General features: G+C 41.1%; 1 protein-coding gene across 1 annotated transcript in view; it reads right to left on the bottom strand.

The window, feature by feature from the left end:
• The window catches only part of PARD3 (par-3 family cell polarity regulator), a 632,416-nt gene that overhangs the window by 163,688 nt on the left and 448,666 nt on the right, over positions 1-20,062 (bottom strand). The window contains 1 exon segment of the mRNA XM_021064231.1: positions 5,749-5,859. Within this exon segment, the coding sequence (XP_020919890.1) occupies positions 5,749-5,859 (111 nt within the window).

The following is a 20,062-nucleotide window of genomic DNA, read 5'->3' on the forward strand; positions in this document are numbered from 1 at the left end:
ACAGATACGCGGCAGGAGAAGCATTACTGAGGAACCAGCGTCTCAGGATGGAAAATCAATGGGTTCTGAAATTACTCAGCCGTATCCAAAATACTTCCACCTCCAAAGCTATGAAGCCTCAACACACGGAGCCACCAATGGTGCATTTTATGAAGAAGACTCCCAGAAGCAGAAATTGACCTTGAATGAGCTTAATTAAAAAATTTTTTTTCATGTCTACAGAAGACAGAATATACTAATATTAGTCTAATATAAAAGGAAAAATAAATTTAGATAAGTGGTAGCTATCGTCAAAACAATGTCTAAGAGCTTGAAATCAACTCCTTGGGGACAGGTTTTACCTCAAAAGCATTGCACTACCATCCAGAAGACTCATTCTGGGAACACAGTTCCTGGATCTTTTCCCAACAATATTTCCTCTCTCGAAAAATCGGTATTACAGAAATTCATCAAATAAAACCTAATTTCATGGCAGAATGAAATTTAAGCTACAAGGCGACTGGAAAGAAAAACAGTTCGATTTAACAGCAGTTTGTGGTCAACTGACTGAATGCTTTATTTACCCCTCAACACACTTCAGCAAATGGCAGCCTTCAGAAATCTTCAGCTTACTCTGCTCGATAAATCTAAAAATTTCCACCTATCAAGATATAAGCTGCCAGTGAGGTGCCTGTGCTTAAGGACCCCAAAAGGAACAATGTCCCCCTAAATCGGAAGACAGTTGTGATCCTAAGTGGGATATTAATATTTCTGTAATATTGGGGCAAAAATCGTTTTGAAAAGAAAAGACTTGCATACTCTGAATGGGTCTTTAAAAATTCTTGAGCAGAAACAACTCTCGTTAAGGTATATTTTGAATCCAAGAGAAGAAGGCAAGCTGTTGAAATCCACAGCGGTACCTTCTAATAGGTGGGGGGGGGGGGAGTTAGACATCATCCTGCGAAGTTAAAATGAGCTCATAGTAGTTTTAAAATAGAATGTGGTTAAAAGGAGAGAAAGAGATAAAAGTAAACCATTCATGGGCAATACCAATGAATAAGACAACCACAACTTTTCCAAAGTCTAAGCAGTTACAAGAATGCCCACCCACCATGAGCCCTGCGCCTGAGCGTGAGTGTCCAACTTTTCCATTCTACTAAACGCATAAGTTCTTGAGAACTAGATCTAGACCCCAAATTACCATCTATATGAAGTATGCGTGACTAACTTTAGCCCCAGCAACTTCTCCCCATCCTTAAGCTCTGTGGTCACCAACTTACACAATTGATTATAATGTCTTATACTGATTTTTTAATGTCAAGAGGTTTATATCGTTTCTCCTTCTTAACGAACATAAGGAATCCCTGAGAGAGGAACAATTATAATAATAATAAATTTTATGCTATCATTTTATGGACTTAATATATCGTGAAACCACACAAATTTCTCTTTTACACTAATAAAACACTAGAGTAATATTTCATTAACCAAAACACACATACACAACACACTTTCATAGATAAAGCCACTCATTCATTCACATTATGTTCAAGCTTTCACCAAGTGTCCAAGTACCTACAATTATTTCCAACTCAAAGAGATGCTACAACGCCAAATACGTCTAAGACAGCTCTCATTAAAAGTAAAACTGCCTTTCCTACTCCAGTTACAGACTGTCAATAAAATCTGTTCCAATTTGCCCAAGTACTGGTCTAAATAGTGTACATTCACGAAGTTAATAGATTCTTGAAAAATTGTGTTCACCTCTACAATGATTTTTTTATAAAGACGCCTGATGAATTAATCTCATTGATTAGAGCTGACTTGTCTGAAGGATTCAAGAGGTCAGAGAAAATATGATGAACTCTGTTAGATGAAAGAAAAACATTTCTTTCCACTCAACACTTAAGTTTTAAAAGTCAAGCTGTGTTTGAATGACAACGTATGACCTACATGCAAAAATTACCCAGGACATCTGGGTTCTGGTGTCAGAATTTAGGAAATCTGAATATTAAGTTCCAAGCCAAAATGAGTGAAACATCTTTATTCTTTCAGCCGCACAGGGCATGTACCTATTATTGCTATATAGAGTATTCTTGTCATTTCACAAATTTTTCATTTATGCAATTTAACTTTGTTATTACGATGCTACATTTTAATGTTAATTTCTGCCAAAACTCACTAAGAAAACAGGTATCATCTTCTGAAAAGGATCTTACCAACTAGGAAAGACCACAAATAAGTTTTTATCAAAGTGTCAAGGACTTGCTCAAAGCAGACATTGGGACCTGTTGGTGAAACTAAAAAGAGAAACCAGGAAGAGGCAGCAAGCCTCTTTCGTTTTAGTTCCAAACACCAATCACTTGGCTTAGTTTCTCCATCTAAATCAAATGTGGCCAACAGCATCACGGAAAGGGTAGGGTACCAGGCTCAGAGCTCAGAGCCAGACATCAAAATTGCATATCCCACGACCAGCTAACTTCACCTTTGGTGCCTTCGTTCCTGAGAGGAGACCTCGGGTATGCAGTCTCCAGTGTGCGGCAGGAGGGACTAGTAGAGAGAGAGAGAGAGAGAGAGGGCAGACCCTCGCTGGGATCCTTCTCATGCATTCCTCCTAAGTGGACCCCGTGTATTCAAGACTCCACCTCCCCGTGATGGCAGCGAGTGGAAGGAAAGGGAGGGAAGTTAGCAAGAATGAAGTCAGATTCAATCTCAGGCCCCTGCTCCAAAGACTCTAATTTACTTTCACCATCTAAATAGATCTTAATGTGGTTGGAAAAACCATTTTAAACCATACTCATTGTCCTTTCGATTTTTCGATACACTATCTTGAGTAATAGTCAAGTTTCATGGATTTGCACGGACCAAAAAAAAAAAACCATTTTGGTATGTGGACACGTCATAACTAATAACTAAGGAATGTCAGCTCTTCTATTTTTATATGGAATCAGCCAAAATAATTTTTGGAACTCAAGTAGCTACAGCAGTAAGTAATGTTGCAGGAGATGCTTCACTGCCAATCAGCAGTGAAGTCAAGGCTGTGATGAGAATATAAGCAGTGGTTCATTTCTTTTTCTCTATGATTTCCAAATTCTTCCCAGAGAAGCTGCCGTTTCCGTTCTCAAAAGGAGTAATGCTGGTGCCAATAGACAGAATAGGAAGGAGGTCACACAAAAAGCAGGCTTGCTCCATCAAAATAACAAACACTAAACAAGCACCACTTAGGCAATTCAATGAGTCTCCTGTATCCACTTGCTCCGTTACAGGATCCATGAGTTTAAATAAAACATGCTTGTAAAAATTGTTAGTGAAACACAAAGTCAAAGTCAAACAGTTTTCTTAAATTATGAATCTAATTGATTTTTTTTAATGGACCATTCACTTGTTCCTTGACCCCAAAAGATTCTTTATTCTAGGCCTCCTGTATGTTGTAAATTCATTAGAACCAACCTAGTTCCCAGAAGTATTGCATCATTAGAGGTACAGAAATGGAGATTAAAAGCAAAGCTGAGAGGTGAACCTTGCCTTAGGCAAATTAATAATACAAGTGAAGCCATTATGTAAAACCATTGTTTGGCTGTAAAAATGTGACTATGCATTATAAAAATATTTTGGAAAATGCTGATAGAATTCCACATTGAAACTGAAACTGCAAAAAAAGAGGAATGTTTAGAATATGAAAAATGGGGCAGGATTAATGCAGCTCTCCCTTCGGCTGGCATCAACGTAGGTAAAAGGGAAATGCTTCTTTCTATCTCTTAAACTGCTCGCTGACTAAATCACATATTTGCCTTTGGATAAACCTGAGTTCATACATTTACCTTGGGTATAGTCTTCCTGAAAGAGTAAGAGTCTATTAGGCTAGACGTTTAAACTACTGAACACTTAAATGTCATATTCCGCACACGATGGAACACGCCACGTCCTGGTCTAAAAATAGTGAGTTTATTTATAAGTTTGGGGAGGCCCAGATGAGTGAGAATTAAAGAGAGCTGGGACAGCTAGAAGAGTGAAAGGATTTTGTAAAAAACTGGAGAAGAACCAGAAGAAACCCAGTCTTGCATCGTAGATTAAAAGTGCATATTTTCCCCATTCGTATATTTTATACTCTGAAAAGCTGGAGAATCAGAGTAACTATCCCAGAAAAACAAACCAAAAAAAGAGGTATAAGAGGAATGAAACATAGCCAAACACGAATCCCTTCTAAAGAAAACCCTGTGGAGTTCTTTCTTTCCTTGTTAAGAATGAGATCGAAGGTGCCCCGACTCTAGAATTATAGTAAGAATACCATACTCAGTCTTAGAAATGCAGGGCTACAAGCCTAGCTATGGATGCTATTTAGCTTTATAACCTCGATCAAAGCACCAGACACTCCCTGACACCCCAGATTATTAAAATTAAAAGAGGCATAGTAGCGCTTGCTGCGGCATCTTGAAAATGAAATAGATGGGACAGACAACCTCACCCCAAGCCTGAAAACCCTAATAACCTAAGGGTGAGATAGTTTTCTCACCCTCTACGAATTACAATGAGAAAAATTCTAATTGCTTATAAAGTGGTTTTCAAGTGTCTGCGTCAAGTAACTTTCATTCATTTCATTGGTCTTTGGGTTCCCAAGATGAAATGACCCAACAATCAACATCAATCTTTCTGGAAGAGATGGAGTAAAATTTAAGTAGAAAATGTCACACAAAATGTGATAGTAAAATAGAAGGAGAAAAAAGAAAAAGATGTCAGGTTTGTTAGGAAAACAACACAGTAAAAAAACCAACAGCCTCTTCAATTATTATAAAACAAATTATTTTAACTGATATGCAAAAACTCGAATAGGTTTTTTTTCCCCCGCTTTTTACAGCCACACCTGCGGCATATGGAAGTTTCCAGGCTAGGAATCAAATCGCCAGAGCTGCAGCTTGAGGCCTAGGCCACAGCCACAGCAACATCACGTGGGAGCCATGTCTGCGACCTATGCCACAGCTTGCAGCAATGCCAGATCCTTAACCCACTGAGAAAGGCCAGGGATCGAACCTGCATCCATCCTCACAGATACAACATCAGGTTCTTAACCCACTGAGTCACAACGGGAACTCTAAGACTCAAATAGTTTTATCTCCAGATGAGTATTTCTTTCAAATTATTATAATATATTAACACATTCATAGATGAATGAGACAGAATTTTACATACTTCTTGTGATTTTAAAACTGATCATAAATCCAGCGTTAATGCTGAATTATTCATCTCAGGCGCCCCACTATCTCCTAGGCAACGACCTTAACTAAAACCAATAAAAGTCATTTTAGTGTCGAAACCAAAAATGAGGGGCTTTTCTTTCTTCTTTTTTTTAGGGCTGCACCTGTGGCATATGGAGGTTCCCAGGCTAAGGGGTCAAACCAGAGCTATAGCTGCTGGCCTGCACCACAGCCATAGCAAAGCGGGATCCATGCCACATCTATGACCTACACCACAGCTCACTACGACACTGGATCCTTAACCCACTGAGGGAGGCCAGGGATCGAACCCGAATCCTCATGGATCCTCGTGGGGTTCAGGGTTCCTTAACCGCTGAGCCACGAAAAGAACGCCAAGGGTGTTTTCTTTTCATTGTTCTTTAGGTTGTATTCATCCAACCGTCAGTATTTTGACTGATACAGAAAAAAAAGTGAAAATAAAATGAAAGCAATTTCTTTCTATTAAAAAGAAAGAAAGAGTGAGAAGGAGGAGAAGAGCCCTCCTCTGATGAGGTTGAACCAAGTCACTGAAATCTACCTCTCCTGCTCCTGCTTCATCCGCACTCTCTCCTCTTCGGACGTCAGGGAGTCCTGGATTTTTATTTTACCCGTTTTCTCAATCTTGTCATCTTTCCGATGTTTGCCAAACCTGTTGATAACAAAAAATTCTAACTCATCAATATATACAAAACGCGTTGCCATGCTTTTGGGGCAAAGACATACACACTCATCAAGTGTCAGTGTCCTCAACCCAGGGCCCTAGTGTCTCCTGCCATTCAGTAGCCCAGGATTAAAATTTTATATCGGGTTACTTTAATCGCTTTTTAAATTTTTTTTATTCACGTGTACAATGTTTAAATTATTTTTATTATTAAAGTTTTACAATGCTGGGTCGATTTCTCCTATACAGCCAAGTGACCCAGTCATAAATAGATATATACACACACACTCTTTTTCTCATATTATCTTCCATTGTGTTCGATCACAACAGATTAGTGACAGTTCCCTGTACTGTACAGTAGAACCTCACTGGAATCACTTTTCATTAGAACTTTCCAGAGAATACCCTTTTTTGGAAATAGCCTCCATACCCATAGTTCTTTAGGCGAAACAAAAACAGCAACCACTCAAATCCTCACGGTGCATCTTTGTGAAACAAACAATCTATAAATGTATAGCACTGAGGGCCTAACACCTCAAGTGCCGGAGGCTAAAAATCTGCATCTGAGTGGGTTTCTCTTAGCACTAAAGAAGGACAATCCACAATCATCTATTTAATAATCTCTCCGTAAAGGACGATTCTTCTTTACTTGCACAGTCAGGTTTATTGGAAACTTTCATCATCGTTTAAACACTGACAAACAAGGCCGTGTTTGCAAGGTTCAAAGTAAAAGGGATACTTTCCACTGCAACAGTACATTGGGCTTATTAAATGAAAGCTTTAGGGCAGTCTCATCAAATACTGTTCCGAAATCTGATGAAAAGCCATTGCGAAACGTGGCGTCTGAGACCTGGAAATCTGTATGTGATCACAAGCAAACACGAGGAATAAACGCATGAATCAAAACCAGTCCACACACACTTCCGCAGATGGGCGCTGAAGTCAAGGCTCTCCAAGAAAACAAGAAAATACTTCTGCCCTTCTGGCCTCCGAAATGCCTCAGAAGCCTCAGACTTAGCATCAATTCTTTTTCCTGCTCTGTTCCTTCTTTTTTTTTTTTCTTTTCTCCAGACCCCATAGCCTGGAATGCATGGGCTCCCGACTATCAAATAATATTCGTCTGTAGTGATTCGGTCGCCAGATGTTTAAAAAAAAGACATTGTCTGTAGACAGCTATTCAACTAAGCATTCATAAATATGTAACGTATCCAGAACATTGCTTTCCAAGCACAAACTTAGGACTCTGACTTACAGTGACAGTTAATCATATTGAAAAAGAGGCGTTGGAGTTCCTGTCGTGGCGCAGTGGTTAACGAATCCAACTAGGAACCATGAGGTTGCGGGTTCGATCCCTGCCCTTGCTCAATGGGTTAAGGATCCCGCGTTGCCATGAGCTGTGGTGTAGGCTGCAGATGCGGCTTGGATTCCGCGTTGCTATGGCTCTGGCGTAGGCCAGTGGCTACAGCTCCGATTAGACCCCTAGCCTGGGAACCTCCATATGCTGTGGGAACGGCCCAAGAAATGGCAAAAAGACCAAAAAAAGAAAAGAAAAAAGAAAAAGAGGCGTAAAAAGGTAGGTCCAAAGCTGATATATAATGGTGTTGTTGGGAGTATATATATTTCTTTTTAATACCTACCATATTATATTTATTTTATTTTTTATTTTCCTTTTCTTATTTTTTTATTTTTTGTCATTTTCAGGGCCACACCTGCTGCATATGGTAGTTCCCAGACTAGGGGTCAAATTGGAGCTACAGCTGCCAGGCTATACCACAGCCACAGCAATGAGAGACCTGAGCTACATCTTTGACCTACACCACAGCTCATGGCAATGCCGGATCTTTAACCCACTGAGCGAGGCCGGGGATCAAACCTGCATCCTCATGGATGCCAGTCAGATTTGTTTCCACTGAGCCGTGATGGGAACTCCCCTATGTACCTGATTTTAAATACTGATCTATGCATGAAGTGTACATGGGAATATTTCATGTGTTCAATAAATTAACACTATGTCATAAATAAGGGAAGAATTCTTAAAATGTTAACATAGAAAAAAGTTAAAATAGCACCACCTTTAAAATGATGTATATTATTAAATAGCATTGAAAACTGCCGGTAAACTTAACTTCCATAAAACAACTCTACCCTTAAATTTTAATGTTATTTGGAAATTAGATGATTTCCATTGCAAAAAAAAAAAAAAGAAAAAAGAAAGAAAAAAAAAAAATCCTAAGAACTTAGGCCTAACCTCTGATAACTTCTCAGGGTTCCCATTGGGGTGTAACGGAAACGAATCTGACTAGGGTTTGATCCATGAGGATATGGGTTCAATCCCTGGCCTTACTCAGTGGGTTAAGGATCTGGTGTTGCCGTGAGCTGTGGTGCAGGTCACAGATGAAGCTCGGATCTAGCATTGCTATGGCTGTGGTGTAGGCTGGCAGCTGTAGCTCTGATTGGCCTCCTAGCCTGGGAACTTCCATATATGCATGGGGTGTGGCCTAAAAAGCAAAAAAAAATAGAAAAGAAAAGAAAGAGAAAGAGAGAGAGAGAGAGAGAGAGAGAGAAAGAAAGAAAGAAAGAAAGAAAGAAAGAAAGAAAGAAAGAAAGAAAGAAGAAAGAAAGAAAGAAAAGAAAAGAAAAGAAAAAAGAAGAAAAAATCTGACAACTTCTCACAAAGGAGAAAATTACATGCTATGCTTTTAAAACTGATTAATACAATGTGCTAAAAATAAAAACTTTATTTTTGTCAATATAGCAATAATGCCTAAGAGTTAAGCATGATGATTGCCTTCATAAAATGAATACATAAAAAAAGTGCCAACATAAAAAACTGTCACATCTCAGTAGAAGCCAACATCTAGGACTTCATGTTCATTCCTCTGACAAAAGTGTACTGAGCATCTACGAGAGGTACTGGAGAGAGGACAGGGCTGGCCAAGCTAATCTGAGTGTCATTAGCATGTAGATAGTATTCAAAGCCCAAGTGAATTCCATTGTGAAAATTCTGCAACATGTGAGGCACCTGGAAATATAAACTGTATTATATTCTAACATCATAGAAAGGGTTAAGTTCAAATCTTAATATATCACATTTACTTATAATAGAAATTCCTAAAGGTAAATCATTTAACCACTGAGTTTTCCCATTCATAAATATCCTTTAGGGAGTTCCCGTTGTGGCTCAGTGAGTTAAGAACCCAACACAGTGCCTGTGAGGATGCGGGTTCAATCCCTGGCCTCACTCAGTGGGTTAAGGATCCAGTGTTGGCACAAGCTGCGGCATGGGTTGCAGATGTAGCTCAGATCCAGCATTGCTGTGACTGTGGCATAGGCTGACAGCTGCAGCTCCAATTTATTTATTTACTTATTATTATTATTATTTTTTTTTGGTCTTTTTGCTATTTCGTGGGCCGCTCTCGCGGCATATGGAGGTTCCCAGACTAGGGGTCCAATCGGAGCTATAGCTGCCAGCCTACGCCAGAGCCACAGCAACGCAAGATCTGAGCCGCATCTGTGACCTACACCACAGCTCACGGCAACACCGGATCGTTAACCCACTGAGCAAGGGCAGGGACCGAACCCGCAACCTCATGGTTCCTAGTCGGATTCGTTAACCACTGCGCCATGACGGGAACTCTTGCAGCTCCAATTTAATCCCTGGCCCAGGAACTTCCATATTCCACAGTTTACGGTGTGGCTGTAAAAAGAGAAAAATAAAATAAATATCTTCTAAACAATTCAATGTTGTCACATTGACCTGTTTTGTTCATGTTGCTGATTCACATTCTAGATTTCATAGACTGAACCCTGTATCATATTTGAGAAACACTATGATGACATGACACAAGATATATCATCTACCTCTACCAAAAGCGACAGTTTAATCTTACAAGAAGAATCTGCCATTTGAGTTAATAATACAGGGGAAAACGGAGGTGGTTGACTTTTCCAAGCTTTAAAGCAGTTTAGATATTTTCAGCCCATCAACGTCCAGCTTTTTAATCTCAAATACATAAGATTATAAAGGAAAAAAAGTGAATTCCCAACTCATAATTAAGATCTGCATTTTTTTCTCACTGTATTTGATGTCAAAATATTAGTTTCCTAGGTTGCCTCCTAATCACCAGTACCACTATTTTATTATTTGTAAATTTCTTATCAAACTGTTCTACACTCCTTTTTTAAATTTGATTCAAGATTAATGTATGAAAAAATGAATAAACCATAGATAAAATGTTTATTAGCATTTGGACATATCCCTTAATGCCTCCTTTATTTAATAAATTATGTGATTTCTTTAAGGCATACCTAAAAGCACAGCGTATTACTTTATAATTGGGGTAAAAATGGATCCCTCAGCTGTAATTTTTTGACAACATGAAATAGTGTAAGTGAAAAAAATACACCAACCATCCTAGACGATAAAAGAAAAAGAAAGTAACTATACCCTCATCCCTCTAATTGCCAATTTATTCTAGTGTTCTTAATTTACAGTTGCTTAATTCTTCCTGAAAGAAGGCGGGGGGGGGGGGGTGTCTCTGAAAAATTTCAGCTACACACGTTATTCCAAAAGTCAGTTTCATAGCTGAAGTCAGTAATCAACCTCTAAAGACCATCATTTACTAGCAAGATGCTTAGGAACTGGGAAGACCTCAATTACATTTATTTTATTATCTTTTAAAAGCCACAGATGAAATTCAAATGGGTCATTTTCCAAGGAACAGCATAGCTGGAAAAATACTGTGCGAATAGTTGTCGAAGCAAACCCATTCCAGAAGAGTCGGTTTCACGAACTGCCTTCTGATCACCCCACACACATAATCACCTCCATCACCCCTGGAAGAATCTGTTTGCCAAATCTTAAGACATATGAATATAGTAGAATGACCTTTAAAAAAAAATAGGGACAAAATGAAGAACAGAGAGCTTGGGGAAAAAACAAAGAGCTTGGAGGTATAGCTACATGGAGAGAAAAGGTAGAATGAAAAAAAGTACCAACAAGCCACTGAAGACTCCTTCACAGAGGGAAACAGTGGATGAGCCCACCTTATCAGAGGGGAATTGATTGCAACATGCTGAAACATATGGCTTTCTTCATAAAGGATACAGCAATGTTTTCATTCCGCTAAAGTAATCTCCAAGTAATCTGCCAAATGGGTCCTACCGTGATGCGTTACAAATGAGATCACTGCTGTCTGCCAGATCAGCCATATACATTATTAGTGCAAAGAATGATGAGCAGGACAGGCACTTGTTGATGAACGGGGAAAGGAAAAAAAAACCAACAGTCACAATGGAGTGCAACAAAATTCTGTTGTTTTTATAGAGAAAGAACTGTCATGAAAAATTAACCACTAATAAGAGTTTTGTGCTTTGCAACCATCCCCTTGGGTTTTAGTAAATTAACCTCATTCTCTCTGCAGTACAAATAACACTGAAATATTTTACTATATATTAAACTGCAACTAAAATTAGAGATCTTTAAGAAAAATTAGGCTGAATGATAACACACAGCAGCTGGCTATAAATAAAAGACAAATATAATTGGTTTTGGAAGGAAAGGGCTTTTCCTAAACTCATACTTGAAAATCCAAGAGAGTTAAAAGTCTTGAAAATCTGCTGCTATATTTTAAAAGGGATGAACAGACTATCTAGTACCAATTATCTTGTAAGTTTTGAGTAATCATTTTTCAAATAAGATTTTCTTCTCCCAAACTCACTGAAATGTTACCTAAAGTCTGGTATTTCTCACTGCTAATTACCAAGGTCTTCATGTCTTAAGAGGGCTTCGCAACAAGGCTCATCTTACTATTTACTCAAGAAATTTTAGGTTAAGTGGTACCGCTTAGCTGGGGAGAGAATTGGAAAGGGCACAGATCCGAATTCCGTGTCAGCTTTGCCCGACACTCGACTCCCGCCCTGGGATGTCCACACAGTCCTCTAACTCAATCCTTTGCCCTGAGTCCTGCCTCTCCTTGCTACAGGGTTGCATCATCACATGATTCAGTCACTTCCTTTCTCCAGGAACTTGTTCCCTCTTTCTGGAACCTTCCTGTTTTGGTGGGGGCATGTGTTTGCAGAGCCATTGTACCCAAGGGGCTGAGTTCAAGAATCCACAGAGCAAAAGTGAAGCCCCTGCACGGTGCCATTCCTGCATCCCACCCAGCTCACTCAAATCCAAGCAACATCACCAGCTTTTAATCACCAGCTTCGTACTTTTCCTAAACAGTTCTGGATCCAACTTTCTCTAATTACTCTTTTCCAATTGACTTTAGCACAATCGTTCCCCACATTCTTGGTATGAGTGCTAACTTCCCTCAGCTCATCACCCTGGTGATGAACCTAGGAATTGACTTTTGCCTTAAAGCCCCGCCCCCCAAAAGTAGCTGTTCTAAATTTTAGCTGAAGGAAATAAAAATCTAGCCATGTACCTCTGTAGATGGTTCTAGCACATTCCTGCCCAAGTGCACTGAAGCGCTAGGTGCACACAGATCTGAAAACAGAAGCCTAGAGACGAGTCCCCTTGTGCAACATCTTTCTTTGACAGACAAGGAAACTGACCCAAGAGGTCTGTTTGCAGAGCTGTCCTGAGACACCTGATGAGCTAGGAACAAGAAGCTGGGTCACCTCCTTGAGTTTAAGAGACCTTGGTGGGTCTGAGCTTGGAATTTCCCAGGGAAGAGGATTTAGCAATTTAATAGGGCATCTGGCAAGCAGGCAGCAAAGCCAGAATTCAGGCCCATTTTGCCACACCCACCACCTCCAGCTTTAGCAACCAAAGACAGCCAGTCTCTCAATGCTTTTATACTGAGAGCAGCTGGTAAGACATCTTCCCAGAAGTAAAGGAGAGAAAGCTTGTACTGCTGGCAGCAGTGAGGTTCAAGGGATACTGTTCCTCAATGAACTTCTCCTTGAAGGCCAGGAGTCCGATCCAAGGTCGAGAAAGGATCTTAACCATTGGAAAGGATCATACAAACCACCGCACACCCATTTCTAGGCCACTGCCAATATCACTAAGTGCAGTGACCCTTGAGAAGTCAACGCCGACCATGTGACCGATGCAAACACTGCCAGGCAACGGCAGAGGCGCGTCTAACCACCCAGACTCAATCAGAGGGTAGAACAGCAAGAGGTCGCTGTATACATCTCTCTCCTATAATGATGTGCTCATGGTTTCTGGCTCTGTGTGTGTGTGTGTGTGTGTGTGTGTGTGTGAGTGTGTGTGCACGTGCATGTGCCTCCGCCTCCATTTCATAAATGAGAAAAAGAAAAAAGTCACTTCTAACGTGTCATTCTCACACAGGATCTTACCCATTTTAGTAGCATTTTGAGAAATCGTTGCCACGGTCATGCACTGATTCACTCAGCAGTCGCTTGGGGCGATGCTGGATGAATCAGGAAAGAGAGGTTGATGAGGAAAACAGAAAGCTCTTATTTAGGGAAGAAAAAAAAAAAAAAAAAAACTCGGTAATCAACCATGATGAGAAGGAGCCTTGGAATGGTACGTGACAACTTGATAGTGCACTTGTCAAAACGGGAGGCAGTGTTAAGTCAGCAGAGTAGCTGGAGTTCTCTTTAAAAGGAAATTCACAAACTTGAGCGTCATTATTTGATTGTGTACAGTTTTCATCAGTGCTAGTCTGATGAGATCTAATAAATGAAATTTGGGTTGCTTAGCATTCAGAAAAAAAAATAAGTGATTTTTTTTTTTTTTTAAAGAACAAATCGCTTCTACTTAACCAAGCTAGAACAGACACGTGATGTTCCCTTAATGGAAAACATATCCTTCTCAGGACCCCCATTAAATGTCCTTAGAGGAGCCCTCTTCCCCCGCATAGCCTGTGTTATCGAATAAAGAATGCACAGATATGCCTAGTACCCAACACCACAGGAGTCCTGGAAGGGTGTGGCGCAGACAATAAGTATTAAAACAATTAAGGGAGTTCCCTTAGTGGTGCAGTGTAAATGAATCCAACTAGGAACCATGAGGTTGCAAGTTCGATCCCTGGCCTCGCCCAGTGGGTTAAGGATCCAGCATTGCCATGAGCTGTGGTGTAGGTCAGAGACATGGCTCAGATCTGGCGTGGCTGTGGCAGTGGCTATGATGTAGGCCAGCAGCTGTAGCTCTGATTAGACCTCTAGTCTGGGAACCTCCACATGCCACAGATGTGGCCCTAAAAAGCAAAAATAAAAATAAAATAAAAAATTAAGCACACAGCTCATTACCAATTTTGACTTAACAAGAATCATCATAAACTCCCAAGATCTTAAAAACTAAACCAATCCCTCCCCCACCCCCCCCAAAAAGGTAGGATTCAGATATAAAGACTTAAGGAAAAATAAAAAAGCACAGTAATCCTTTAAAACACAAGGTAAATACATAAAGAACTCTGAAATAATATTTATAATCTATACTTGGAGCTATTCAAGTGAAATAACAGAAGATGGGTAAAAGTGTATCTTAATTATAATGTCAAAAGTTCCCTGACGCATCAGCTAGTTCACAGACCACACGACGTATTTTCTGTAATACATACATTTCCTCTTGGTAAAAAGGGGCCGATCCATAATTACTGTTCCACACAGGACTTTGATAAGGCTTGATAGACCTCATTTTTTTCTCAAAATACACCCACATAGGTAATTGAACCACACTAACCCAAAATACCAAACACGTGAATGCAACTAAATACGCCAAGTAATTTTTTTGTTTCCCCTCCAACCACTACACTGACTTTATAATAAATGATATATTACAATATATAAAATAAAAAATATATATACACACGCACTTAAACAGTAAAAACAACACACAATTCTGATTTTTCTAAATGCTTAATTTGCATTGAAATGGCCAAGTCCACTTTACATGATTTTGAGAGAGTCTTTCACGCAACTACTTCTCTGGGTCCTTTCTTTACCACTATACTCCTAATTCTTGCACTGTTCATTTTAATGCATTATTGTTTCATAATACAATACTACAAATTGCAAATTACATTTGGCTCAAGGAGTGATTATGAAAAATACTACCACGGCTGCCTGTGCTCGAATAACTCTGATAATAATGAGAGATTGATTGAGCTCAAAGCAGTCCAAGTGATGAGACGGGTCAATTTGAACGTTTCTATTAAGCTTCTTTTGTTAAAGCCAACACTCCGCCAGGTCAGAGGCAAATAATCACACCCTCCATCTGGTTACCATGGTTTTCCTTTTCCTAAAGCGTCAGAACAATTTACTAAGTGGGACTGCCCCAAAGGCAGTTCCTATAAGAAATGCTAAGGAGACCTAAGTCAAAAAAACACAGCTATTTCAAAGGGCACTAGAAAGAAGAAACAGCAAAAGATGAAATGATATTTCATAACACACCTTTTTTTTTTTTCTCTTTTAGGACAAAGACTCTGTAGTATTTAGTAACAGATCGTCCTAATAATTTCTGTGACCACCTGCCTCTCTGAGACTCAAACGGGCATCCAGGTTGTCCGTGTTTAGAAGGTAATGGAAATACACGCACAACTTATGGATAGCTTTTTTGAGTCAGAAATACTCACCCTCAATTAAATAAGCATTGCGATTCAAATTCAATGTTCTGGAGTTCCCGTCGTGGCGCAGTGGTTAACGAATCCGACTAAGAACCATGAGGTTGCGGGTTCGATCCCTGCCCTTGCTCAGTGGGTTAACGATCCGGCGTTGCCATGAGCTGTGGTGTAGGTTGCAGACGCGGCTCGGATCCCACGTTGCTGTGGCTCTGGCGTAGGCCGGAGGCTACAGCTCCGATTGGACCCCTAGCCTGGGAACCTCCATATGCCGCGGGAGTGGCCCAAAGAAATAGCAAAAAAAGGCCAAAAAATATAAAATAAAAAATAAATTAAAAAAAAAAAAAACAAATTCAATGTTCTGACTGTTGATCAGAGAGGCTGAGTTATAGACCCTCAAATACACTCTCACCCTTCTTGTGTTGACAGAGCAAATGAAAACAGCCGAGAAAGAGAATATGGTCACTGGAGTTTGAGGGGAGGGGAGGAAAAAAAAACCAGCCTTTTTGTACAGCTCCCAGAAACTTTGAGAGATTAAAACTTCCCCAAAGATCTCATTATCTGTAAAGTTAAGGTGTCAGTCAGCACTTTTTTCTGTCGATGATAGAAAACAATTTCTGTGGATGCGCATTTCTGAGAACGCCCTCTGCAGAGTCAATTAGGAGGCAGAGCTTTCCATGTTTTATCTTTCAGTTGATTTGCATATTCAGTGTAACAGGAAGGAGCTGACAGGCTCTTTTAAGGCCCAATAGGGCTACGCAGGCAAATTACCAAGGGCTGCGGGGGCCGCACCTAATTCTGAGACCAAGAAAAGCAAGCCGATGCCCGCAGAGGCTGCGGCTCCCGGGGCCTCCGCGCCCACACCTATTCCACCTGACTCACGCCACTCTCATAAAGAACAAAGCGCCCAAGGTGACGTACTGGGTGAAAAGCAGTGCTCTTGCAGGACACACCTGGCTCCTGGCAAGTCTGATACATACAGAAGATGATCATGTGACCCCCCCAAAAATGGCAATGGCTCTTTTCTAGAAGATTCTTTATTCTTCTATGCCCGTGCTTTACTCCACCAGGATGCATGGCACTGTGTGCTTGTGTGACTCAGCTGTGGGTAAGAACCCCGCTGGGAGGTAGGATCCATAATCCTGGGATGAGTCCAGGGATCCAATGACAGGGGCTCAGGAGGAGAAAACATGTTGAGGTCTCACCTCCCATCAGCCCGCCCCTCCTGGGATGGGGATATGAAACCTGACAAATGGCCAACCACCGCCTCGTCCCTTCTTTGGCTGCAGAGTTCAGCAAAGGTTCCAGGAGGGGACTTGCAGCTTTGTGCACTGGCTCGGAACTCCTCTCACTTTCACCTCCAGAGAACTGTCGTGTCTGCACTGCCTGCTGTGTGGTCCACGACCCTCTGGCCAGCACAAGCCTCGAAAGCGGGGCTCTGGGAACACGTGAGTGTTTGTGTTTCCTCCTGGAGCCAGAGCCAGCACCACTCGCATCGGTTTAAATTCCCAAGTCACCCCAGGTACAGCGGCTGTTACAGCAGATTACTCTGTGGCTTTTTTCCTGGGCTGAAGTTCAACCTGTCTGGTCTAAATTAGTACAATCATGGGATATTAATAAACCTGACCTCACTGAGAACAATGCGCGCGCACATACACACACACACACAAGGATGTATACACACATATTTCTGGACAGAAATAAACTATACATCTTTCTTAGCAAAGGCACTCAGAATATTTAGAACTAAAGCAGAAATAATTATTCAGAGGGGAGGAAAGCCCAGGTAAAAAGAACTTAACGAATAACAGGAGCCGACAGAGGTGCAGCACCCTAAAATTTCGAAAAGTTTCCAGACACATAGTCCTTCATTCTGTTCTTAAAATGAAATGGGAAGAAAGCGGAGGTGAGGAACCTGAGGCTGACGGGTTAAACGCCAGAGGTGGCAGAGCTCGTTGGGAAGAGAGGGCTTCAAACGCTACACCCCAAATTCTTTCCACCACAGAACACGCTTCTCCCTCTTGGGCTGACCTCAACTCCTTTGAACGCCCCCAAGGTCTGTGTTCATTTACACATTAAGAGTTCATGAAGCAGAGCAAAATCTTTATTTATTGCACTGAAACCAACATTCAAAATAAACTGTGAGAAAGATCACCATGTAAGCTTCTTAAAACATGGAACATGAACTAGACTGTAAACACTTGCAAGTGGTCCATGTAATTTTAGCTCTGAGGCAGGGGTCCTTCACACAGAATGACGGCTGAGACGTGCCACTGATGGAGGGACCTGAGGACAAGCAGGGACAAAACCCCAAGGCATCTGGGTAAACGCACCTGAAGGTCAGCAACTCAAAGACATCTTGGACTACAGCTGAGACTGGGCAGGGTCCCTTGACCTTGGCATCGTCGCCATTTGGGGTCAGATAATCCTATGTGTGCGCGGGAAGGGGGTTCTTGTGCATAACAGGCCACTACATGCCAGTAGCACCCCCTTCCACTTGTGACAACCATAAAAGTCAGAGGAGGGCCAGCATCTCCTACGGGGCAAATCTTTGGGGGCTGAGAACTACCAGGCTAGGGTTTAAGACAAACAGCTAAGTTCCATGTGGCAGCCTCATCATTTACAATGAAGAAGCGGACTGAGAGGACAGAGAAGGCAACTGGTCATCACTCAATAAATGCTCCATTTGTTTCACAACTACTTCCTCGCTACTAAAGAAGGAAAGCTCTTAATACAGAAGTGCTTAAGGCTGATTGCAGGCGGTCATCTAAGGCCCAGAAACAAGATCTAGTTGGAACCCTAGAATAAGTTTGAGAAATACATCCACAGCAGTCAGTGGGCTAAAAAAGCACCAAAGTTGTACAATTGACATTAGAACACTCACAAGAGCTTGAACTCCAAAACCAGAATGACACGGATTATTTGGTAAGTGGCAATCGACACTATGAAATAATAATAAAAACACTAACTATAAAAAATGAAAAAACAGGCAGTGCACGGCTGGCAGAAATCATCACTCAATAGCTAACAGATACAGTTTTCTAACAAGAATATCTATATATTCAGCCCCTCCTCCATTTCCAGCCAGCTCCTCTAGGCTCCCAATAAGGGAAGGTTGTCACCATTTCAAGGGGCAATATAATCAGGTTTTCCAGCATTTGTGGTCTACTCCCCATTCTTTTGGTCAAGCCAAAATGATCTGGCTGGTGGTGGTGGGTCTTGGCCAGCCCAGCAGACTGAGGGTGGCCGGTGGGCCAGTGCTATGGAGCAGCTGCAGTTTCAGAGGCCGGAGGCCACCTGGCTTCAGAAACCAGGAGGTGGAGAGGCAGCTCCCAGGGGCAGGCAGGCTGCTCGCTGCCTCTACCCAAATCCACTCCCCTCCTCCTCTTTCCAAGTAGAGCTGGATTTAGGAGGGAGAAGAATATGCCTCGTGGTGATAAATCTATTTTCCCCAGCCTCCTTCGAAAACAGGAACAGAAGACAGTTAAGAGCCTAGCAATAGAGCCAGATTCCTGGGTCAAAACCCCAGCTTTGCCTCTCGCTACCTATGTGATTCAGTATGCTCAAACAACTCACTGAACCTCTCGGCTAAAATGCGACCGCCATCAGACATTTATTTTGAGAATTAAATGAATTATATATTCACAGTGTCTTGGCACCTAAGAGTACGCAGTCCACATTAACCATTTGATTATCATTGTTAGGTTTCATTTCTGACTCATAGAAACTGATGGTGGCACTTCTAGGAAGGTCCTTAAAGGGGCTGCCCCCACCCGCTGCCCATACCCCAGCAGTTGCCTTTTCCCTATCCTGCTTCTTCTTGCTTAGAAGTCTGACAAGACACCTAGAGTGGTCACCACAAAGTGACAACGAGGACGGAAATTCATGTAAAGACATTCACGTTCATAGTAGCCTTATTCGCAACAGACAAAAGGTGGATACAAACTCCATGTCTGTGGGTGGATGAATGGATAAGCAAAATGTGGTCTATCCATACAGTGGAATATTATTCAGTCTTAAAAAGGAAGGGAATTCTGACACAGATCACCACATGTTTGAACCTTGAGGACATTATGCTATGTGAATAGTCTAGTCACAAAAAGATAAATATGGCATGATTCCACTTATATGAAATACCTAGAGCAGTCGAATTCGGATTAAAATGGTGGTTGCTGCAAACATGGATGGAGAACAAAAGGGGACTTAGTTTCCATTTTATAAGATGAAAAGAGTTCTGGGGTGTTCTGGGGGTGGATGGTGGTGACAGCTGCACAAAAATGTGACAGTACTTAATGCCACTGAACAGAACACTTAAAAATGGTTAAGATGGAGCCAAGACATGGAAGCAAACTAAATGACCATCAATAGATGAATGGGTAAAGGTGTGGTACATGCAGACAATGGAATATTACTCAGCCATAAATAAGATGAAATAATGCCTTTCGCAACCACATGGATAGAGGTAGAGATTACCACATGAAGTCAAGTCAGTCAAAGAAAGACAAATCATATAATACCACTTATATGCGGAATGTGAAAAAAAAGATGCAAATGAACTTATTTGCAAAATAGAAATAGATCTATAGACATAGAAAACAAACTTATGATTATCAAAGGGGATAGAGAGGGGGCAGGAGAGAGATAAATTAGGAGTT

Source organism: Sus scrofa, chromosome 10 (genome assembly GCF_000003025.6).
Source record: "Sus scrofa isolate TJ Tabasco breed Duroc chromosome 10, Sscrofa11.1, whole genome shotgun sequence".
NCBI classification, from domain to species: domain Eukaryota; kingdom Metazoa; phylum Chordata; class Mammalia; order Artiodactyla; family Suidae; genus Sus; species Sus scrofa.